This window comes from Rhipicephalus sanguineus, chromosome 2 (assembly GCF_013339695.2).
Source record: "Rhipicephalus sanguineus isolate Rsan-2018 chromosome 2, BIME_Rsan_1.4, whole genome shotgun sequence".
In the NCBI taxonomy this organism is placed as follows: Eukaryota; Metazoa; Arthropoda; class Arachnida; order Ixodida; family Ixodidae; genus Rhipicephalus; species Rhipicephalus sanguineus.
In genome coordinates this window covers 140624160-140643464 of record NC_051177.1, presented here as the reverse complement: position 1 = coordinate 140643464, position 19305 = coordinate 140624160, and the positions used below count along the sequence as shown (strand labels likewise).

The 19305-nt window shown below is 48.3% G+C and overlaps 1 protein-coding gene across 1 annotated transcript; it reads right to left on the bottom strand.

The window, feature by feature from the left end:
* Positions 1-8316: 8316 nt before the first annotated feature.
* On the bottom strand, positions 8317-13436 carry LOC119381915 (uncharacterized). Its single transcript, XM_049412933.1, has 3 exons — positions 13420-13436; positions 11405-11627; positions 8317-8561 (listed from the first exon to the last, which is right to left on the bottom strand). Exons 1-3 carry the CDS (start codon positions 13434-13436, stop codon positions 8322-8324), a joined length of 480 nt encoding a protein of 159 aa, XP_049268890.1. The 3' UTR covers positions 8317-8321.
* Between the last annotated feature and the right edge of the window lie 5869 nt (positions 13437-19305).

Genomic DNA, 19305 nt, shown 5'->3' with positions numbered 1-19305 from the left:
ATGTTTGACGAGTGATCCCTGCTTCAACAAACCGTGCCGAAAGCAGGTGGTCTGGGCGACGGTTCTGCGCAGCGCGCGGTCCCGAAGCGCGGTCGCCGCCGTTATTGCTGCGTGGTTAATTGCCTCGAACATGGCGGGTAAGGATCCTAATGTGCGGTTTTACTGGTTCCCCTGAAAGCCGTACGAAGTGGAGCGACGGAACCGCTGGATACGTGCCGTCCGACGCGTGAAGTGAGTACGCGAGCAAAACGTGGTTTGCAACGTAACGTGCCGATTACTTTTTACGCGCGTGCACGCGTTTATATATGCATATATTTCCTGTGTGCAGTCCAGACGGCACACCGTGGCTGTCGACGGCGATCACGAGGATATGCAGCCAGCATTTCGTGCGAAACGAGAAAAACGATGCCATGAGTCACCCTGCGTATGTGCCTACGATTCTTCCGGCAGCTTACAGCCGGCTGCTTCCAGCGGCCGGCTGTAAACATTGCGCGCCGTCGCTTCTCGACCGCCACCGCACGCTGACAGAATTTGACGAATTCCCTAGAAGCAAATGTTGAAAATTACGACCGTGCATGGGGAAAAAGTGTGTTTGCGACTGAATGCGGCAGAAAACGGCACACGACGCGAATGCGCTCATTCGGGCCACCGACGGCTAGCCTTCGTCTGGACCTTTCTTGATTCCGTTTCGTCGTGTAATGCAAATCATGTCGGTTTTCTTAACAGCAATCTTTTCGTTTATGCACTGTCGTTAATCGCGCGAGCATGCCTCGTAAAACTTAACTCGAGTTCAACGTCGTATGAGATTCGCTGCACTTGCGAGTTGCAGCGCGCCGAAATGGTTCCTTCAATCTCCTGCACGTCGTAAACATACTTGACGTTGACGAGCTTCTTGCGTTTACGCAGATTGCTTGGCCTGAAGAACTCAGCCACGCCAGAAACTGGCCGAGATCCAAAGCGCAGCACAACCGACAGCGGCGGCTCCATTGCGCATCTGAGCTTAGTGCTGCATGCGGCCGCCTGTCTGACTACTCGAAACCGAAGAACTTGTCGTAGGGGGCGCTTTTTAGCACCATTTTCGCAGCGCCGCCTGGGCAGCCAGTCAGGCCTATGCAACCGTGCTTCAAACGAAAGAACCATTGCAAGGTTCATAAATATCGTTCGCGTACTTTGTGAATCGGTGATGTCAATGGCCGGCTCCTTCGTGTTTCTGGCCTTGCCATCACCCGCGTGTCGATGTGGTTGAGCACAACGCGATCGTCGCAACGTGCGCGGTGTGTCCGAGATTCTGAACATGCCCTTGCGAGCGCACGTCTTTAGGACCGAAAACGCTCAGTCCGTCTTGGCATGGTTAATGTTCTCGCCCAAGGAGCCCACCCTCCATAGACGAAGCAGGTTTTGCCAACATCCTTGAAAATGTGTTGAACGCCCGGTGGGAACACGGGTTCTTTCCGGCCGCCGAATCAAAAATTGACACTCCTGCGTATTAAGGAAGTTAGAAATGCGTGTTGATTGTCTTGCCCGTTTGTTTTTGAATTAAAGGGGCCCTGCAACACTTTTCCAAGAAACCATCGAATGGCTTTATTAAAGAAGTTTATTGCCTCACGAATCGACCGCCGCAAAATATTTTAGAATCCGTCAAGTATACGAGCGGAGTTACAGAGATTTGTAGCACGCTGTAATTGTTTTCCCTCCTCTCTCGTCCCGACTGGCGCGATGGAAGCTAGGCAGGGAGGGATGGCACGGGGGAAAGAAGTGACCTCACGCGCACGTAGTAATCTCTAACTATCACGTAAATCTCATCTATAGTTTGTGGGAATCGAGCGCGCCCTCCCCTTTGGCGCCTCGTTCCCCAGCTAGCGCGTGTGTTGGCCCCGCGCTGCTCGAGCGCCGGGGACCGCCGTTAATCGGCAGCGCCAGGCCTCTTTGTCTGGTGTGAGCCATGCGTCGGCTTCCCGGCGCGCGGGCACGCGTCCGGGCATGCCTTCACATGCTCACATGCTCACGCCACCAAGCTAGCTTACGTCACTGCGCAACGCCTGTCCTCATTGGCCGCCAGTGACAACCCCCTTCCCCCTTGAGCTCCCTTCTGTCTGGCGCGGGCTTGCCCGCGTCAGATGCTCCCAGGCTAGCACGAGAGGTTGACGCGCTGCTCTAGCAGGCGGCTTCTCGTTCGCGTGCTCGACTGCTGCCCTTTGTGTGATAGTCGTAGCGCCGCTGGCAAGCGTACTCGATCGGTCTTGCGGAGTTCCCTTTACTGCCTGCAAGCCCGTGACTGTCGTACTGTGCTGCATCTTGGGTTAATAAACCCGTGTTGTTTGTTGACATCCCGCCTCGAGTGCCTTTTCTGCGCCGTGCCGGAGTCGACGAACCCGGCCGTAGCGTCTTTGTTCGCTGCGGCAGTGGAGAACGTCGCGTCCCTTCACGGTCGCCTCGTAGGGTAATCTTTGCGCTAAACCTATCTCCACAAGTTGCAGTGAGAACGCGATTCGTTCTAGTTCAAACAGTTCAGTCACGATGAGGACCAGCGTACTGCTCGAACGACAACGGTCAGGTGTGTTTCAATTAATTCGCTCTAAACCCGTTTGTTTTACAGCGAGGCTGTATTTTTTGTGTATTGTCTGTATTGTTTGTGTCGTATGCTAAACAGCTGCATTGTTCACCTTCACAGAGTGGAATGACTCCTTCCTGAATGTTTACAGTGGGTACTGACTTGAGCTCCTCCCAGAACGGCATATGAAAGGCAGTATATTCATACTAAATGTGTATAGTAGTCCGTCTAACCTGAAGCAGCGTTTTCTCGCACTCCTTAAAAAGGTTGCCGCTGTGGCGAGGGCCAGCCCACTAATTGTAGCAGGTGACTTCAACGCTCCCAGCAAGGCGTGGGGCTACGCATATGATACCATCAAAGGCAGGCAGCTCTGGCAAGACACGACCGAACTAGGCTACACTTTAATCACAGATCCAACCAACCCTACGAGACTGGGCACGTCGGCATGCCGAGATACCACGCCCGACCTCGCGTTTGTCATACATGCGGGGGACGTCAAGTGGAGAAACACCATGGCAGATCTTGGCAGTGACCACATGATCGTTGAGATAAATGTACCAACACCTGGCCAGGCAGGGCGGAACATGCGCGAGTTCCGGTGGACGGAAATGGGACGAGTTTCGTTCAAAATAGAGGCGCAGCAGTCGAGTGATAATCCCATCACAGACATCGAAGAGTGGATGCAGTCACTCAACGCGGACGTAAAACGCGCGACTAAGACGATAACGACCGATATCCAAACCGACAGAATGGACAGCCGTCTGGCGCATCTAATCTAGGCTAAGATGTCCATCCTGAATCGCTGGAAAGGCCAGCGCCTCAATCGTAAACTCAGAAAGAAGGTTGCCGAGCTAAACAAGGCCATTGAGGAACACTGTCGTATCCTGTGTAGACAACAATGGGATGAGCTTTGTAATTCCGTTGATGGTCAGCTACACAACAGAAAGACATGGCAGATTCTCCGACACCTCCTTGACAGCACAAAGACCAAAACCCATCAGAGACAATGCCTCGCCAGGCTTCTCCACACAAGCATGCGAGAACTAGGAGAGCAAGCAGTCATCGATGTGCTAATTCAGAAGTATCTTCCACTGGGTCCAGCTGTCACACACGCGGATACAGCGGTGAAGCAAACACACCACTGGACGAAGACTTTTCCAAGGAAGAAATCCGAGCAGCACTGCACGACCTCAACGGACGCTCGGCGCCTGGGCCAGATGGTGTTACTAATAAAGCGCTTCGGAACCTTGATGAGAACTCGCTAGTCAGGCTCACGGATTACATAAATGAACGTTGGAGGGCTGGGAACATACCAGTGCAGTGGAAGACGGCCAAGACAGTCCTAATACTCAAGCCTGGCAAAACCCCCGGTCTCGACACTCTTAGACCTATCTCCCTAACCTCGTGTGTAGGGAAGGTAATGGAGCACGCCGTCCTCAACCGCGTCAACAACTACCTCGAGTCTACGGAAGCATACCCGCACACCATCATAGGCTTCCGGGCACACCTGTCGACGCAGGATGCGATGCTCCAGCTCAAGCACCAGGTTCTCGATAACAGGTCTCGCAACACTAAGGCGATCCTGGGCCTAGACCTGGAGAGTGCCTTTGACAGTGTCAGCCATTCCGCCATTCTGAGACAGATATCCGAGCTCGACCTCGGTGAGAGGATTTATAACTATGTTAGAGATTTCCTCACTGGAAGGAAAGCCATCCTTCTAGCGGGCGATATCGCAAGCAAAGAACAGGAGCTCGGCAGCAGAGGGACCCCGCAGGGCTCGGTAATCTCTCCGATGCTCTTCAATTTGATCATGATTGTCCTTGCCAAAAGGCTCCAAACAGGGAGCAACGTCAATCACACAATATATGCGGATGACATCACGATTTGGTCCTTTAAGGGTAGCGACGGACAGATCCAGACGGCCCTGCAGGATGCCATTGAGGTAGTCGAGGAGTACCTGGCTGGCACCGGTCTTCGATGTTCTCCCAAAAAGTCAGAACTCTTGTTGTACCGGCCTACTCTCAAGGGCAGGCCTCCCAAGAGTTTCGTTAAAACAAGACAAAACGAAGAGATCCAATTACAGACCAAAGACGGGGGCACCATCCCTATTGTCAGTCGCATCCGAGTCCTTGGAATGATTATCGAATCCAACGGGGTGAATGGTGAAACTATAAAGAGACTCACTCACAAGACCACCAACGCCGTCAGACTTCTCAACAGGATCACAAATAGAAGAGGTGGACTGAAGGAGGACAGCCTCATCAGGCTGATCCACTCCTTTGTCATTTGCCACATCGCATATGTAGCGTCTATGCACAATTGGTATAAAGGTGAAAAGAATAAGATTAACACTATCATCCGCAGGGCATACAAAGTCGCCCTCGGCCTACCGGAATCCACCAGCACTGAGAGGTTACTCCAACTGGGGATCCATAACACTTTGGACGAGATAGCGGAAGCACAAAGAATTTCACACCTCGAAAGGCTCACCAGCACGGGATGGCATATATTACAAGAGTTGGGCATCACGTATCACCGACAGCACGGTGACAAGGCGGACATACCTAAGGGGATAAGAGAGAAGATACAAGTCACCCCGGTGCCAAGAAACATGAACCCGATTTACAATCCAGGTCGCAGAAAAGTCAGAGCTACACTTCTACTGAAAACATACTGCACCGATAAGAACGCGCGTTTCACTGACGCCGCGCGCTTTCCGGACGGAGGAGGGTTCGCTATCGTCGTGATAAACACAGAGAAAACGACAACGCACGCAGAAAGTGTCAAGACCCGACACCCGTAGGTAGCTGAAGAAATGGCCATTGCTCTTGCCATAACTGACGCTGACACTCAGACTGTACTCAGTGACTCGCGCACAGCTGTACAGAATTTCGCTAAGGGTAGGATATCGATTGAAGCCCTTCGTATACTCGCGAATGCCGGACATGTTTCTCAGGCTACCTTGATCTGGTTTCCCGCCCATATGGGCGAAGTTTGCCCGCACTTCCCCAACCTTAACGAGGCAGTGCACTTCGCCGCACGCGACGCAACAACCCGTGCGGGAGGAGCTGGCCTTGTCGAAGAGTTCGCGGACCGGGATCGACTTACGGGATACAACGAACTGACCAAGACCTTCTACTTTACCTGGCGATGCTATACCCTCCGCCTCGTGGCAATCTATGCAGAGCTCAAGCGGTTACCTGGAGACAGCTGCAAACTAACACTTACCCTAATCCACTGCTATATCACCGAATATACCCCGAGATCTATAACACCAGCATCTGTAAGGTCTGCCAGACAGACACGGCTACGCTTAAGCATATGCTATGGGAATGCGAGGCTAAAGCCAAACGTATTAATCCCGATGCTCTCTCGGCGAGGTGGGAAGCCGCTCTGCGCAGCTCCAAGCTCGCCGACCAACTCTGGGCAGTCCAGCAGGCCCGTGAAGCGGCGGAGAGGCAAGCCCTTGACGTCCCGACATGGGACACCTGAGCCCGGGCCGTTATCTGCCGGACAAACAATAAAGTTCTTCCATCCATCCATCTGCTAAGCGTTTATTATGTTGTTAGTCCTACATAGAACACCATCATCATTATGAACCGGCACGCACTTTCTTTTGTTTGTTTGTTTGTGGTTGCCCAAGCGTGTGTCACATACCCACTCTGGGCAGTGGCGTAGGCAGAAATTTTTTCCGGGGGGGAGGGGGGGGGGGCACGCCTTTGATCTGACGTGGGGTCCGGGCAGGTAAGTGTGGTCGAGTGTAATTTCGTGCTCTGTAACACATGGCAGAAAAAATTTCAAGGGGGGGGGGGGGCACGGGCCCGGTGTGCCCTCCGCCCCCCTGGCTACGCCACTGACTCGGGGGGATTGGCCAAGAAAACTTATTGTAACCTTTCGATGAGAACTGCAATGGCGCTGATTATTATATAAATAAAAATAAATAAATAAATAACAAATGTTAACAAATTACAGAGAGAGAGAGAGAGAGAGAGAAAAAGAATAAGAAAAAGAAAAAGTAAACAACAGCTATTAAATAATGCAATTCTGTAATTTTGAGCAGACCAGACAGCTGTGTTTATCTGACCCGAACAACTTGGAGTATATGGGTTACATTTTAACACATTTTTAAAAATACTTCACAAGTACTTATTATTGCAGAGATTTAAAGTGGGATACGTTTAGTTGTTTGAATAAAATTGCAAACCGCAACACATACGTCCCTGTGGCAATGGCCCAAAACGGAGGCACCGAAGTTTAGAACAATTGCCTTCGTTAAACTTAAGCCTAAATTCGAAAACGGAATAACTAGAAGTCTTTGTTCTAAGTAATGAATACCTGCGACATGATAAAAAATAACATTGATTTACCATCGCAAGAAGACGAAACAAGAAGGAACACATACACACAGCGCTGTTTCTTAAGTGTTTCGTCCTTTTGCGCTGGTAAGTCTATCTTAATCATGAACCAACTCGCCCAAGCAGCAGTTTTATAAAAAAATAATGTTCAATAGTTTCTGTTTCTTCGCAGCATGGAGAGAGGGGCGATATCGCCAGACCAGCTCTGTGTAAATAAATATTTAATGGGGGGGGGGGGGGGGCACGGCATCGAAGTCTTTTTTCTTCCCCTTCTTCATCTTCGTCCTCTTCTTCCTCTTCCGCTTCGCTCCGAACATGGCTTGGAGAGTACGTGAGCCGATTTGTCCGGCGTGGGATGCAATAACTCTGATGGGCGAGAGAACGAGTACAGATAGGGAGAAAGAGAGAGAGAAAAAAAGAGGGAAAGAAAGAGATAGAAAGCAAGCGACAAATTCTTGGCGAAAAAAGATTTCTTTGCAAGGCGGGATTTTAACCAGAGATCGGAAGGCGGGCGTCGTAACTACTCGGCTTTCCAGCACGCCAGCAGGGTATAGTATAGTATAGTATAGTATAGTATAGTATAGTATAGTATAGTATAGTATAGTATAGTATAGTATAGTATAGTATAGTAGTATAGCATTTGGGTGGGAAAGAAAATTTAATGTGAGGAGGAGATGGTATAGGGTGAGGAAGAGGGAAAGGAGGAGGAGAGAGAGTAGAGCATAGCATAGAACGAAAGGCAAAAACGAGAGAAAATTACGTGACAACTAGTCACGTCACATGTTCCTGTCAAAACCATGCCAAATCCCGTCGCGCCGAAACAAAATTAGGCAAAACACTAGAGGCCTGTGTACTTAGATTTAGGTGAACTTTAATAAAAATCCCCAAGCGAGGGAAATTTACGGAGCCCTCCAGTACGGCGTGCCACAGTCATATCGTGGTTTTGACCCGTAAAAGCTCGCAAAATATTGTGCTTCCGAGAGACTGAGCAATAAATGCCTTGTATTTGACGCGTATTTTTGCCGAGACTTTATAAACTGAAACGACATTCTAAAGCAGCATCCGCGCCATTCGTGCTTATGCTTTAACTAGCGTCTTAACTATTTGAGAACACCAATTTTCATTATTTATTTTCGGTAAAACACCCCCTCCATCGGAATTTCGGAAGAGGGGGAGGGCCCCCAGTCCAACCTCCCCCCTGGCTGTGGGCCTGTAGCCGTTCATGTTACGACCCCGGCTATAGCGTAGTGCATTACTTGTATAGAAATGAACGGGGGGGGGGGGGGCATGTATTACACATGAATGAATGAATGAATGAATGAATGAATGAATGAATGAATGAATGAATGAATGAATGAGCGAGCACACCACACTGATTTATTGGCGGCACGAATTAAGCGCTTCGGACGAGCGCGCTATATGCCCAGCGTGGTGGCCATTGTGTGTCCCATCACTGGAACTTGCTGCTGTTGCGCGGCCGCCGCGGCGGCCGACTCGCTAGCCTGCTTGCGAGTCACGCTCAGGAAGAGCTGCTCCAACGACGTGTCAGCTATGTAGAAGTCCTGGAGCTTGAAGCGCTTCTTTATGCGTGCCATGCGGGCGAACATCTCGCTCCAAAGCATTTCCACACGGGACATGCGGAACTCCATCACACCCTGAAAAAGAAGGTTAGGCAACGGTTAGCGAGTGGCCGTGGCAGCCTCGCGGAGTAAACGCGATAATTATTAATCGCGGTGGATCCCGGTGCCGTTGTTGCCTTAACTCCTTGAGGCGGTTTGTACACATTTGTGTACGCAACCTGTTTTGGCTAGTTGTGTCGGCTAGTAGCTTACGAAATAGCAAGATACAGTGAGGTTTGGATGAATTGAACCTCCTGCGTAATAAATGTCTTCATTTCACTTCATTTTACAATGTACTACATCATATGATCACTTTACCGAAGGCACTGCCATTTGCGACGAGTCGTTCGACGTGCCGTTTTACGCGAACCACGTCACTAGTATAATCATTCCTCACGCGAAATGAATGCAACCGAAAACGCAATTGCCACTATGTTTCCAGCCTTTTGATTCTCAGTATGCAAGAACAAAACATGAATTACTTTAGGCTAAATAGATAATTGCAGGTTGATTAGGATTAATTATTATGGAACACAGAAATGAACGTATTATGACACTACTACGCATTGCATTTGATGCAATAGAAAATCGACTGCCTTAAAATCATGTCTAAGTTTGAGGTATTCACCGGCCGTTCTTTATAGACAGAGTCTGAAAGGACAAATTTCACAATAATTATATCATCGTAAGAATCACTTCTTGCACTGTTGTAAATGAAGTGATGGGCCACCATTAGCGTGACTAACAGCTGGTGCACTGTCACTACTACAACGATGAAGGCGCCATTATGACTTCATAGCAGCTCTACGACATGCGCATAAAGGACTCGAATTCGTAAGCCACGTGACACGGAAGTCGCGTTTTATGGGCACCGATTGCGTTAAATTTATTTATTTATTTATTTATCTATTTATTTATAGAAGTACCTCACGGGTTCCACGTGGGAACATTGAGTGAACGTTGACACATGACACAGACACGATACTTTGGAATGGCGTGCATTGAATACCATTGGCTGATAAAGAATTCGCCTAAATAATAAATAGCTGCTAAGTAACAAATCTAACCGATGACGGCCGTAGACTTTGGCTTTAGAACCAATTTCGTACATAACAGAGATTTTACTGTTATATCAATTCTGTGGACACCCTCGGTAAGTTATTGCCGTCGCCGTGATATTGTGCCTCCAGTACAAATCGATAACATTACCCCATGCGTCGTATGTTCCACTTGCGAGTGAAAGCGCGCGAGCCCTGCCTACGAACGCGGCTGAAGCAGAGGTGAAAGGGGCCGGCCGTCTCCATCGCGATAAAGGCTCATGCAATACCATCGCCTCGAATGCGAGGGTTGCCGTCGATAGCCCCTCAAGCAGAGAGGAGATAGGAGCCGGAATGGGGGGGGGGGGGGGTTGGCTGCGTGCCTCCGGGAGGAAATCCGCACTCCGACTTACAGGGCGTGGTCGATCGCAGCCGTGAGCGCCGCATATCGCTAGATGAGCCCAGTAGACGGTTCGTACCTTTGTACGTGTGTGCTGTCACCGCTTAGTTCGCGTTGGCGGCAGACAGCACGAGAACCGCTTCGCTATCTGGAGCGGCCGTACTCCCTTACGCCAGCGTTTTGTATAGTTACGCCAGATCGCATCCTAAAAGAGTTAGCAGCTAGGCTTTTGTTCATATCGCATTCATCGCTTCACTCTTGTGGTAAAACTGGCGTTTTTAGTTTACTGGGAATCGCACCGCGATGGTAAAGGTAGATCATTCGTCATTATCAAATACGCTGCACTTGGACATAGAAAACTGAAAGGTCTCAATAGGAGCATGTTGAAGAACCTCCGATGGTCCAAATTAATCTGTAGTCCTCCACTACGGTGTGCTTCATAATCACATGGTGGTTTTGGCACGTAAAACCCCAGGAATTTTTATTATTAGGTGTCCATAGGGGCCATCGTTGTCTACTTCGGCGTAACTGTCGCAGCGTGGAGTGGAACATTCTTCGGGAACTCGAATGAAGTCGGCAGGGCAACTAGTTTGAAAGTGATACGCTGTAACTTCCAGCGGACACGGACACGGACTCAGTTTCCACTGTGTCGACTCAATTTCCAGAGGGAATAAAAAAAGCATTTTTTTCAGCGGTGCTGTTGATGGCACACCTTGATTTTGCTGCGTCCGTCCGCGTACAAAAAGCGCCCGCGCCCCCTGTAGAGCTGTGGTGTATGTTGAAGCATTTCGAAGCATTAAAGTGGAACCGCTGGTGCCCTCTATAGAGTTTATTGTTTCCCAAAGTGGAACCGCCGGTGCCCTCTCTATCCCCTTCAGGCGCGAATTATGATGCACTGCCTGCAAATGTCTCAAATTCGCACAACGTAATTCTAAGGCACTCAATACTACATTCCAAGAAAGAAAATAAAGTAATATGCTGTTGTTTGCGAGTTTTGCTAATTAATCTTAATTAGAGGATAATTGAATATTTAATTACTCAGCAGTCAGTCATGTTCCATTTTTATACAAGAATGAGGAAATTGTTGACTTAAAATGCATGCGCAATTTGTTTGTGGTTGCGTTCATTTCGTGCGGAGAAAAATAATACTTATGACGTTGGTCCTGGAATGCGGCACGTCGAACAACCCGTCTAACATCGTAGTGCCTTCACAAAAGTGATCGGTTATGGTCATACTTAGCACATTGAGGTTAAGTCGGCACGTTGACCATGCAGAAGGTTCAATTGATGCTATGCGCAATGTATCTTGCCCTTTCTTTCCGGCTAGTCCAAAAAACTGGCAAAAACAAGTTGCGTCCACATATGTGGACGTTGCGCCTGAAGGGGCTATTTATTGTTTCCCAAAAGTGCTTCCACCCCTACTTCCATTATACTGCACGCACCTCGTAGGTGTAGACCAGCTCGGCTTGATGAAAGGTCTTAGTGACAGCCTTGCTGACCTCGCGCTGGTAGTAGATGTCCTGCTTCCTATCCGACAGCGTCTTCACCATGATGGTGTATCCCTTGCCAAACTTCTCCTTGAGGTGCGACAGCGATCCCAAGCACTGCAGCTTGCCCTCGCCCAGGATGGCTATTCGATTGCACAGGAACTCCACGTCGGACAAGCTGCGCAGCGGGCGGTGCAAGACGGTTTACGTTTCACATAATATTCCCGTCACTTATGCCCTGCTGCCTTTCAACGCCTGCATCCTGTTTCTCCGCAAGCACGCAGATTTTAACAAAGTGTTTTATGCTGGGGTTCACCACGGCTGACGTATTTCCGTCACGGATATGACGTTGTAAAATATAAAGACTCCCAGTTGGCAAAGAAAAAAAAACAGAAGAAAACGTTCCGTCACCGGGAGTCGAACTTACGACCCCTCGCTCCGCAGCGCGGGGCGCGAAACTGTTCGGCCACAGACGGCACGTTCCTTGCCATGCTAACGGCGAGCTATTTATATACACCACTTGCCGGTGGCGGTACTCAGAGATCGGTGGTACATCAGCGTGTTTTCGTTATCACTAGCGAGATCGCGCGAAGGGCTCGAAGAGCGCGCTTTAAAGGTCGTCGCCCCACGCGGATGAGTGCGCGCCTCTACTGGGCGTGGTCGCTCGTGCGTGGGCTTATCTCGGGATGGCGGTGGTTTGTACGTCTTGTGCTCTCACGGCAAGTTTGCGTTGAGAGCACGAAGGTCACTTCGGTCACTGCAGCGGCCGCTTTTGCGAAAGGAGTGCTCTGCTCAAAAAGAAATAAGTTACAACTGTGACAGTTCGCGCTCATCCTGTGTATGTTCGTTCCGTGCGCCCTTTCTACTTGAGCAGCGCGTTGCAGGTATCGAGCTGCTTGCCGTTCTTCGCGTGACATTACAATTTGTTGCTGTGGCATTCAGTCCTTCGCGCTTGGGACGAAAGAACGCACAACAAACGTTCAACTACGTCTGTGAAGACAGGTTTCGCTTTCGTTTTATACCGATTCCCATGACAGAGGTATCAGCCATGATTTTTTCATAGAGAATTCTAAACAGGACATGCCAAGCATCGATGATTTGGCAGCAACGAATGTTTCTTTTATAGCGCAATGTACAGTCCTACATAGGTCGACAAACTCACCCGAGTCGACTCACTCAGACTCGGGCCGATTCACGAGTCAAAGCATGAGTGAGTGCGGCTGAGTTAAGCTCATTAGCTTGCGCGGAAGTACAAATTCATTTGGTGCAATAAGTGAAGTGTGCGAAAAGAAATACAGAAACAAGTATACCACATTGACTGCGTGATTTACCGAATGCCGTTGTGATGTGTAAAAAGTTACATAAGGCAAACGGGTATATGTGCAATGAGAGGCTTAGGGAGCACTCTAATAAGGTCAGCAAGTCAGTCATCGCCGGACAATTTTCACGCAATACATTGTCAGAAGTGCGGTTGCAGACCAGCTTTTAAAGGAACTGTTAATATTGTGAGAAACAAATGCGAATTAACTAGGCTTATCATGGAAAGTGCCCACATTGAAGAGTTTGACGACTGATGTGTCAGTCAATCCTCCCTCTCACTGTAAAGGAGAGAACTGCAATTCCTGCACATGTGTCAAATAAACAAGTTTTTCTGCTTAGTGCAATTCCTAGGTTTCTGCGCATGTGTGAAAGTTGTTTGTACTTAGCATAATCCCAAAGTTTTGCATTATATCATGTTCCCTTTTTTTGTTAGCTTTGTCAATAGACAGAACTAACAGAAGGGTCCTGTGACGAAATATGGGCGTCCTTCTGAGAAATAAAAATTGATGTTGGAAGTTGGCACCCCGTTTGTATGACTGTTCTTTTGCATCCTCGTGTTATTTGCGCTACGTAAAGATACTGCAAATTGATACACCAAGAAGCCAAAACTTCTACGCTTCTGGGCCATCCGCACCGTCCGCACGTGTCACCGCGGAAGCTTGCCCATCGCGGTGGTACAGTGCATGCTTACGGTGCTCGGCTGCTGACCCGAAAGTCGCGGCTTCGATCCCGGCCGCGGCGGTCGCATTTCAATGGAGGCGAAATGCTAGAGGCCCGTGCATTTAGATTTAGGTGCGCGTTAAAGAACCCCAGGTGATCGAAATTCCCGGAGCCCTCCACTACGGCGTGCTTCATAATCATATTGTGATTTTGGCTCGTAAAAACCCCGAAATTATGATTATTACAGGTGATACTTCATTTCATGCAGCTCCTTCAGCGAAAACTAAAGGGTTTGAATAGGCACAGATATTTTCGACACCGTTCGAGGTGACATCATTTCTTAGAAAAAATTAAAAATGCCCCAATCTTTGGAGCTTTCGTGTTCTTCGTGCATATACGGCTACAAAGCGATACTACGCTAAGATTGTTGAGTCAGCCGTACTTGTGCGACGAGAGCAGGATGGAAACATTGGCGAGACGTTGCATCTCGCCGACGGCGCTGACAATTCGCTTGCGTGACGTGGAGCTCACCCCGGCGTAAGGCTCGTCGAGGAGAAGCAGAGGCGGCATGCCGATCATGGAGACGCACAGCGAGAGCTTGCGACGGTTGCCGGCACTGCGATGCGAACGAACGAGAGCGCTCGTTGAAAGAATCGCAGTTCTGTTATTGGGCTGAACTCTCTGATAGTGTGCGCGGACGTCCGTTCTGTATATGTGACGCAAGCTTAAGTCACGCTCGGTTGGCATGTTCCCTGTTACATGTAGAAGAGCATGGCAGCCTTTTCTTGTTGACGTTAGTCCTAGAAGCAAGAGCGCTTCAACTCTTGGAAGGAGTTTATGCACTGCAACCGAACCAGCATTGTAAAATTCTGTGAAGAAGTAGCGTAACTATAGTCGGAAGGCGCGCTATACTCCATTTCAGAAGCACACTCGTTCTGTCAGAGAACCCAGAACTCTGTCGAGAGAGTATGCCTACTCTGTGCAGCAGAGTTCTCTACAGTCGCGAAAAAGGAGTGAAATATGGGACGCACCTTTACTCCCGCGAAGGGAGTAAAGCAAGCACTCTTTTACCGCTGTGAGTGTAGATATATACAACATCACTGAGCATTTTATATGACCAATCTGATACACTACTAACCCAAGGACATACTTGTAGCGGCCTATCCGCATCCAGAACAGCGGAGTGGAAGTGGATGGACGGCTACTTTTGTTCCCGATATTAGCATCAGTATGCGAGGCTTCGCTTGTCAACCTTGTGTAGTATCGGTAGATTGAAGGTATATTGCTCTTGTTAGGTGCTCCGTCTAAGATTGGGTAAGATTATCGAAATGCAGTAAATGTTCATCTGAATTATTTCACGTCTAACATTGCGACTTCACATCGCCAAGTTATGTTCTAGCACTTTGTGTTCAAATTACCCAATCAGTTTAGAGGGTCGGGTCTTATGAAAGACTTGAAGCGAGGATGAACATGAACAGCTTTTTTTAGTAAAAGTGAAAAAATACAAGGCATAGAGACTGAGAAGGCCACGGGGTAAGCACCTGCACGCAACTAAGCTTTTTTCATGCACAATGTGAAATATAGTACAGGTCAAATATTTAAATCAAAACCATTTGCGTCTAGACAAAGCAAGCAGTCATTAGGCCACCTAGCGTTCCTCCCGACGAGAACTAGCTAGGTGCGTCTGCTATAACTGCAGGGGTATTTGGAAAAGACAAATATGCAAAGTACGTCATATACAAAAAAGGCACAGAAAAAAAAAAACGAAGAAAGACCAGTGTAAGCCTCCTTTCGTTCCTGTGGCCGAGGCGTGCCAAGTGCACATAGGCAGAATGAATTGGTTCAATAGTGTTAAAGAAAACGCTACTCACCTCAACAAAAATGATTAAGTGCATGCGCCTACGCATTGTTTCAAAGTTCTCGCGACCATGCGCCACGGCTAATTTATGTACACGTCATAGTGAGTGTACTGGAAGGATAGCCAAAGCAGCTCACATCGCACATAATGGCGCTGTCTCTTAACCAGGCTTTCATAAAATATCTAAAAGATAGACTCGTGGACATTAATAGCCGGATACTATAGCATATGGGTACTATTCGCTAACACGTGTATTTACTCCTTCAAACTTAAGGAACTGTGACTTTAAATTGTGTGCAGATGTGTTTTAGCGCTGCTCCTCCCACTACAAAATGGCACAGAACGTTTCATCATATTGCACCTGTAACGCGACAGGGCACACTTACTCGGACTTGAAGTGAGAAGCAGGCGTGGTATGTCAATTTATAAAGCCTAAGCTTGTTCATTGGGTACCTCATTGTGCTGACCAGCTGACCGGCGATCTCTCCCAGACAAAAGACGTCCAGCAGTGTGTCCATGTACTGCTGCGTGATCATAATTCCCCTCAGACGTGCAAACAGCACCAGGGTCTCTGTGCCAGTGAGCATGTCCAGCAGGCCGTCTTTCTGGGGGCAGTAGCCGATGTACCGTTGAAACTGTTCAAGAGACGCAAGTGCAAGATTAACTCAATCAGAGATCCTTGTGATACTATTCCGAGTTGGGAGACTTCTGCGTCATTAACAGCTGGAAAATCGATTTTCTGCTTAGCTAGAAGCTTCTGTTCACTGCTGATGCGTTATAAAGGACTGTTAGCACCTTTTTTTTTTTAATTTATGCTATGCCTATGTTATGTTTTATAATACTTTTGTGAAGTATGAGCTAAATATAGTACGATAATCGGTGAATGTAATGTTAACGCTTAATGTGATGCAGCTTTTGCTGGGCTGAACGCGTTTCTACTTTCCGCATGTTATCAAGATGGCGCACCACATGGACAATGCGTTTCTGAAGAACAGAGGCGAACTAAGGCGGCAGAAAATAGATCGATTTCATTATGTGAGTCGTTAGCACGGCGGCGAGAAACAAAGTTGATTTTGGAACAACTACATTGTCATGTTAGCAATGATCTTCCAGTGAAAGTCTTTGGAGGAAAATCGTTTTTAGCTGTCGCTTTGGGGTAATAACGCAAGAAGCCAAATAATAAAGTAAACCGCTAATTTTTGCAAGATGGTTTATTCCCATTAGTGGAGGTTGGGGCAGTACAAACATAAACACAAAAAGAAAGCGTGGATTGCTGGGCCGGTGGACTTGAAAATGAGTTAAGGGAATGTAAAATGAGCGGGGCGTGAAACTATACGTGCATTTTGCCAAAAAAAAAATCATTCATAAGTGAATAAAACTCATAAAATAATTTATTCATAAGTTGTTCGCGTTATGAAATGATATTTTTAGCAAATTGTAACGTCAATATTTCTTTGTTATGCATGCATTTTATTGCTAGTTCTGTTAGAGTATTTCCGTCGCGCCTGCCAGTTTCCACAACGGGCCTGCAGTATCTTGTAAACAAATAAATTAAGGAAGATGGTAATCTGTCTTGCGAGTTTATAGAGGGTGAGTACACGAAATATTTGGCGTTCATAATTTCCCAGGAAATATTCAGATTTTCTATCGACGCAAGCACTATAGCTTGGTAATCAGCATAGGCGTGCGCAGGGTTCCCCATAAGGGTGGGCAAGGGTTCATCGCAGCGCCCCCCCCACCCTACTAAGTCAATGTATGGGGTAGATTTTGCGCCCCCCCTCGTTGGTGACTAGAAGGGTCAATGTACGGGGCAGATTTTGCGCCCCCCTCTAGGTGAGTAGGGGGGGGGGGCGCCCCCCTGCCCCCCCTGCCCCCCCTGTGCGCACGCCTATGGTAATCAGTAGTGTCAGCTTCTACCTCTACGTACAACAATATACACAGCGAAACGTTTGTACACAAACGTGCTCTTGCCTCTCTCATGTCGTTCACGAGCGAGCAGGATCCGATGTAGGCGTCGCCGGCGTGCGGCAGGATCTCTCCTGTGAGGATCCGAAACGTCGTGGTCTTGCCCACGCCGTTGACACCGAGTAGACCGAAACATTCTCCAGTGGCCACCGTGAAAGTGAGCCCCTGCGCACCACCGCCGACAGCAGAGCATAGTCCGATAGCGTGAGCCATAAAGTTCCGAGAGACCTCTTACAGATCAATACTTAGAAGTGCGAAAGCCCATGTTCATCTGCAGTCGTATAAGTGAAAGCACCACAACCTTCTAAAGAAACGATGTAGGATTGTATGATAGAATGCAAGGTTCCTTGTCCAGATTTAGGTTGTATCATTGCGATGTCACCTACGAGCAGTTACTGCCGCAGGTGCATAGGCGTGCCCGGGGCGCCACTCCCTGGCTACGCCACTGCCCCACGTTGCAGCTGACGAATTGTAGCTGGTGATATTGTGACGATTGCGGTGCGGATTAATGCGTGGTTGTTCGGGTGACATTTTGTGAGCAAACGCAATATTGTGCACTGAAGCGAGAAGGTAAACTAGATGGCTCGAAGAAATCTAGAAGCAGTTGTCACCGTTAAAATATGTTCAAAGTAAATGCGTCGCCCTGAGAAACTGCCGGCTGGGATTCGATGCAATATGTGCCCCAAAGCAAATAATTATTGAGCCGTACCTAATTAATTATTATTTCGTGTACTTCAACATTGAAGCATGCGCACCGCAACCTATAGTTTACTCGTGAAGAGCTGTTCTTTTTTCGCAAGAAACAGTAGACGTATTCACAAAAGCGTCTTACGCTAAAAATTTTCGTTAGAAAATATTTCAGCCAATCACGACGCGGTACATATTATGCTCTGATACAACCCACGAAAAGATGTCAGCTCCGCCCATAGCCATCGCTGTCCATCCGACATAGAATTTGCATAAATGCTGCATCCAATAGCGCTTCCTCATTTTTGTGACGTCAAGTACGTGTAAGGCGTTTCGGATAGTGGACTTTCCTATACAGACACATGTATGTTTCGCTGGCTTTAGGTCGGAAGCTTGAACGGCCAAGTGAATTTCGCCAGGGTTTCCGACATCGCCGCTCAGCCAAACGTGATGATATAACGTGATAATGCTACGTAGCTATATTATGTAGTAACGACGAACCTTTAACTCTAAATATGCGTAGTATTTACATTAGCCGAGAAAACGTACTTGCGGTTCAAGCGCAAACCCGATAGCACCACTGTATTTCACAGGTGAAGGGTACGCGAGCCGAGGTTATGTGGGCGAAGCCTACATTTTAAGGCGAAAGCCTTAGATGCCCCACCAAACGCGAAAATTGACCGGCGTCCCCGGTCGGCGGCGTCAACGCGAGTGATGCAAAAATCATCACGTGATTACGTCATCATATGACGTCAACATGACGTCCCAGAATGCCAGAATTTGTGACGTCATCATGACGTCACTGTTACGTCATATAACCTGGCGTCACATGGTGACGTCTGCACATGACATCGTTGCTCGGTCAAAGGTGGGCCCCTCCCGGAGGCAGTGCGAAACAAGGTGAGGGGAAGAAAGCTTACAATGCATCCGGTCCTGGAGGCATCGGAAAACCACGTTAGTTGCATAAAGCTTTCGGAGGAACACGTTAGAGGTTGAATACATCGATTTAGTAGAAAAAAAAATGTTGCAGTGGCTTAGCTCGACTATGCCAGGATAACGTAGCGTTAGCAAAGGTTCAGCTGATAGTTCTTAGCTTTCCTGATTGTCTAGGATTAGCTTGATTATCATGCTTACTGCTGCTCCAATGACACACACATGGTATACATATTATGTGGCACATGTATATTTATTTTGCTAGGCAACTACTTCGGGATCCGATGAGCTAAGCTTCTCCGCTCTTCTGCGCCGTTGAGCAGCATTTGCGCTAGCCTTCTCCATGGCTATACCACACTGGCAAACGCCAGTCAGAGGTGCTATCAAGCGGCTCCAGCGCAGTGTCAGACGGCGACTGCACAGCGAAGGCGAA

Bases quoted from the DNA above. Each gene is read 5' to 3' on its own strand.
- LOC119381915 (XM_049412933.1), bottom strand. The intron at 8,562-11,404 runs GTGCGTGCAGTA...CTTCTTTTTCAG, and splicing joins AGCTGGTCTACACCTACGAG to GGTGTGATGGAGTTCCGCAT.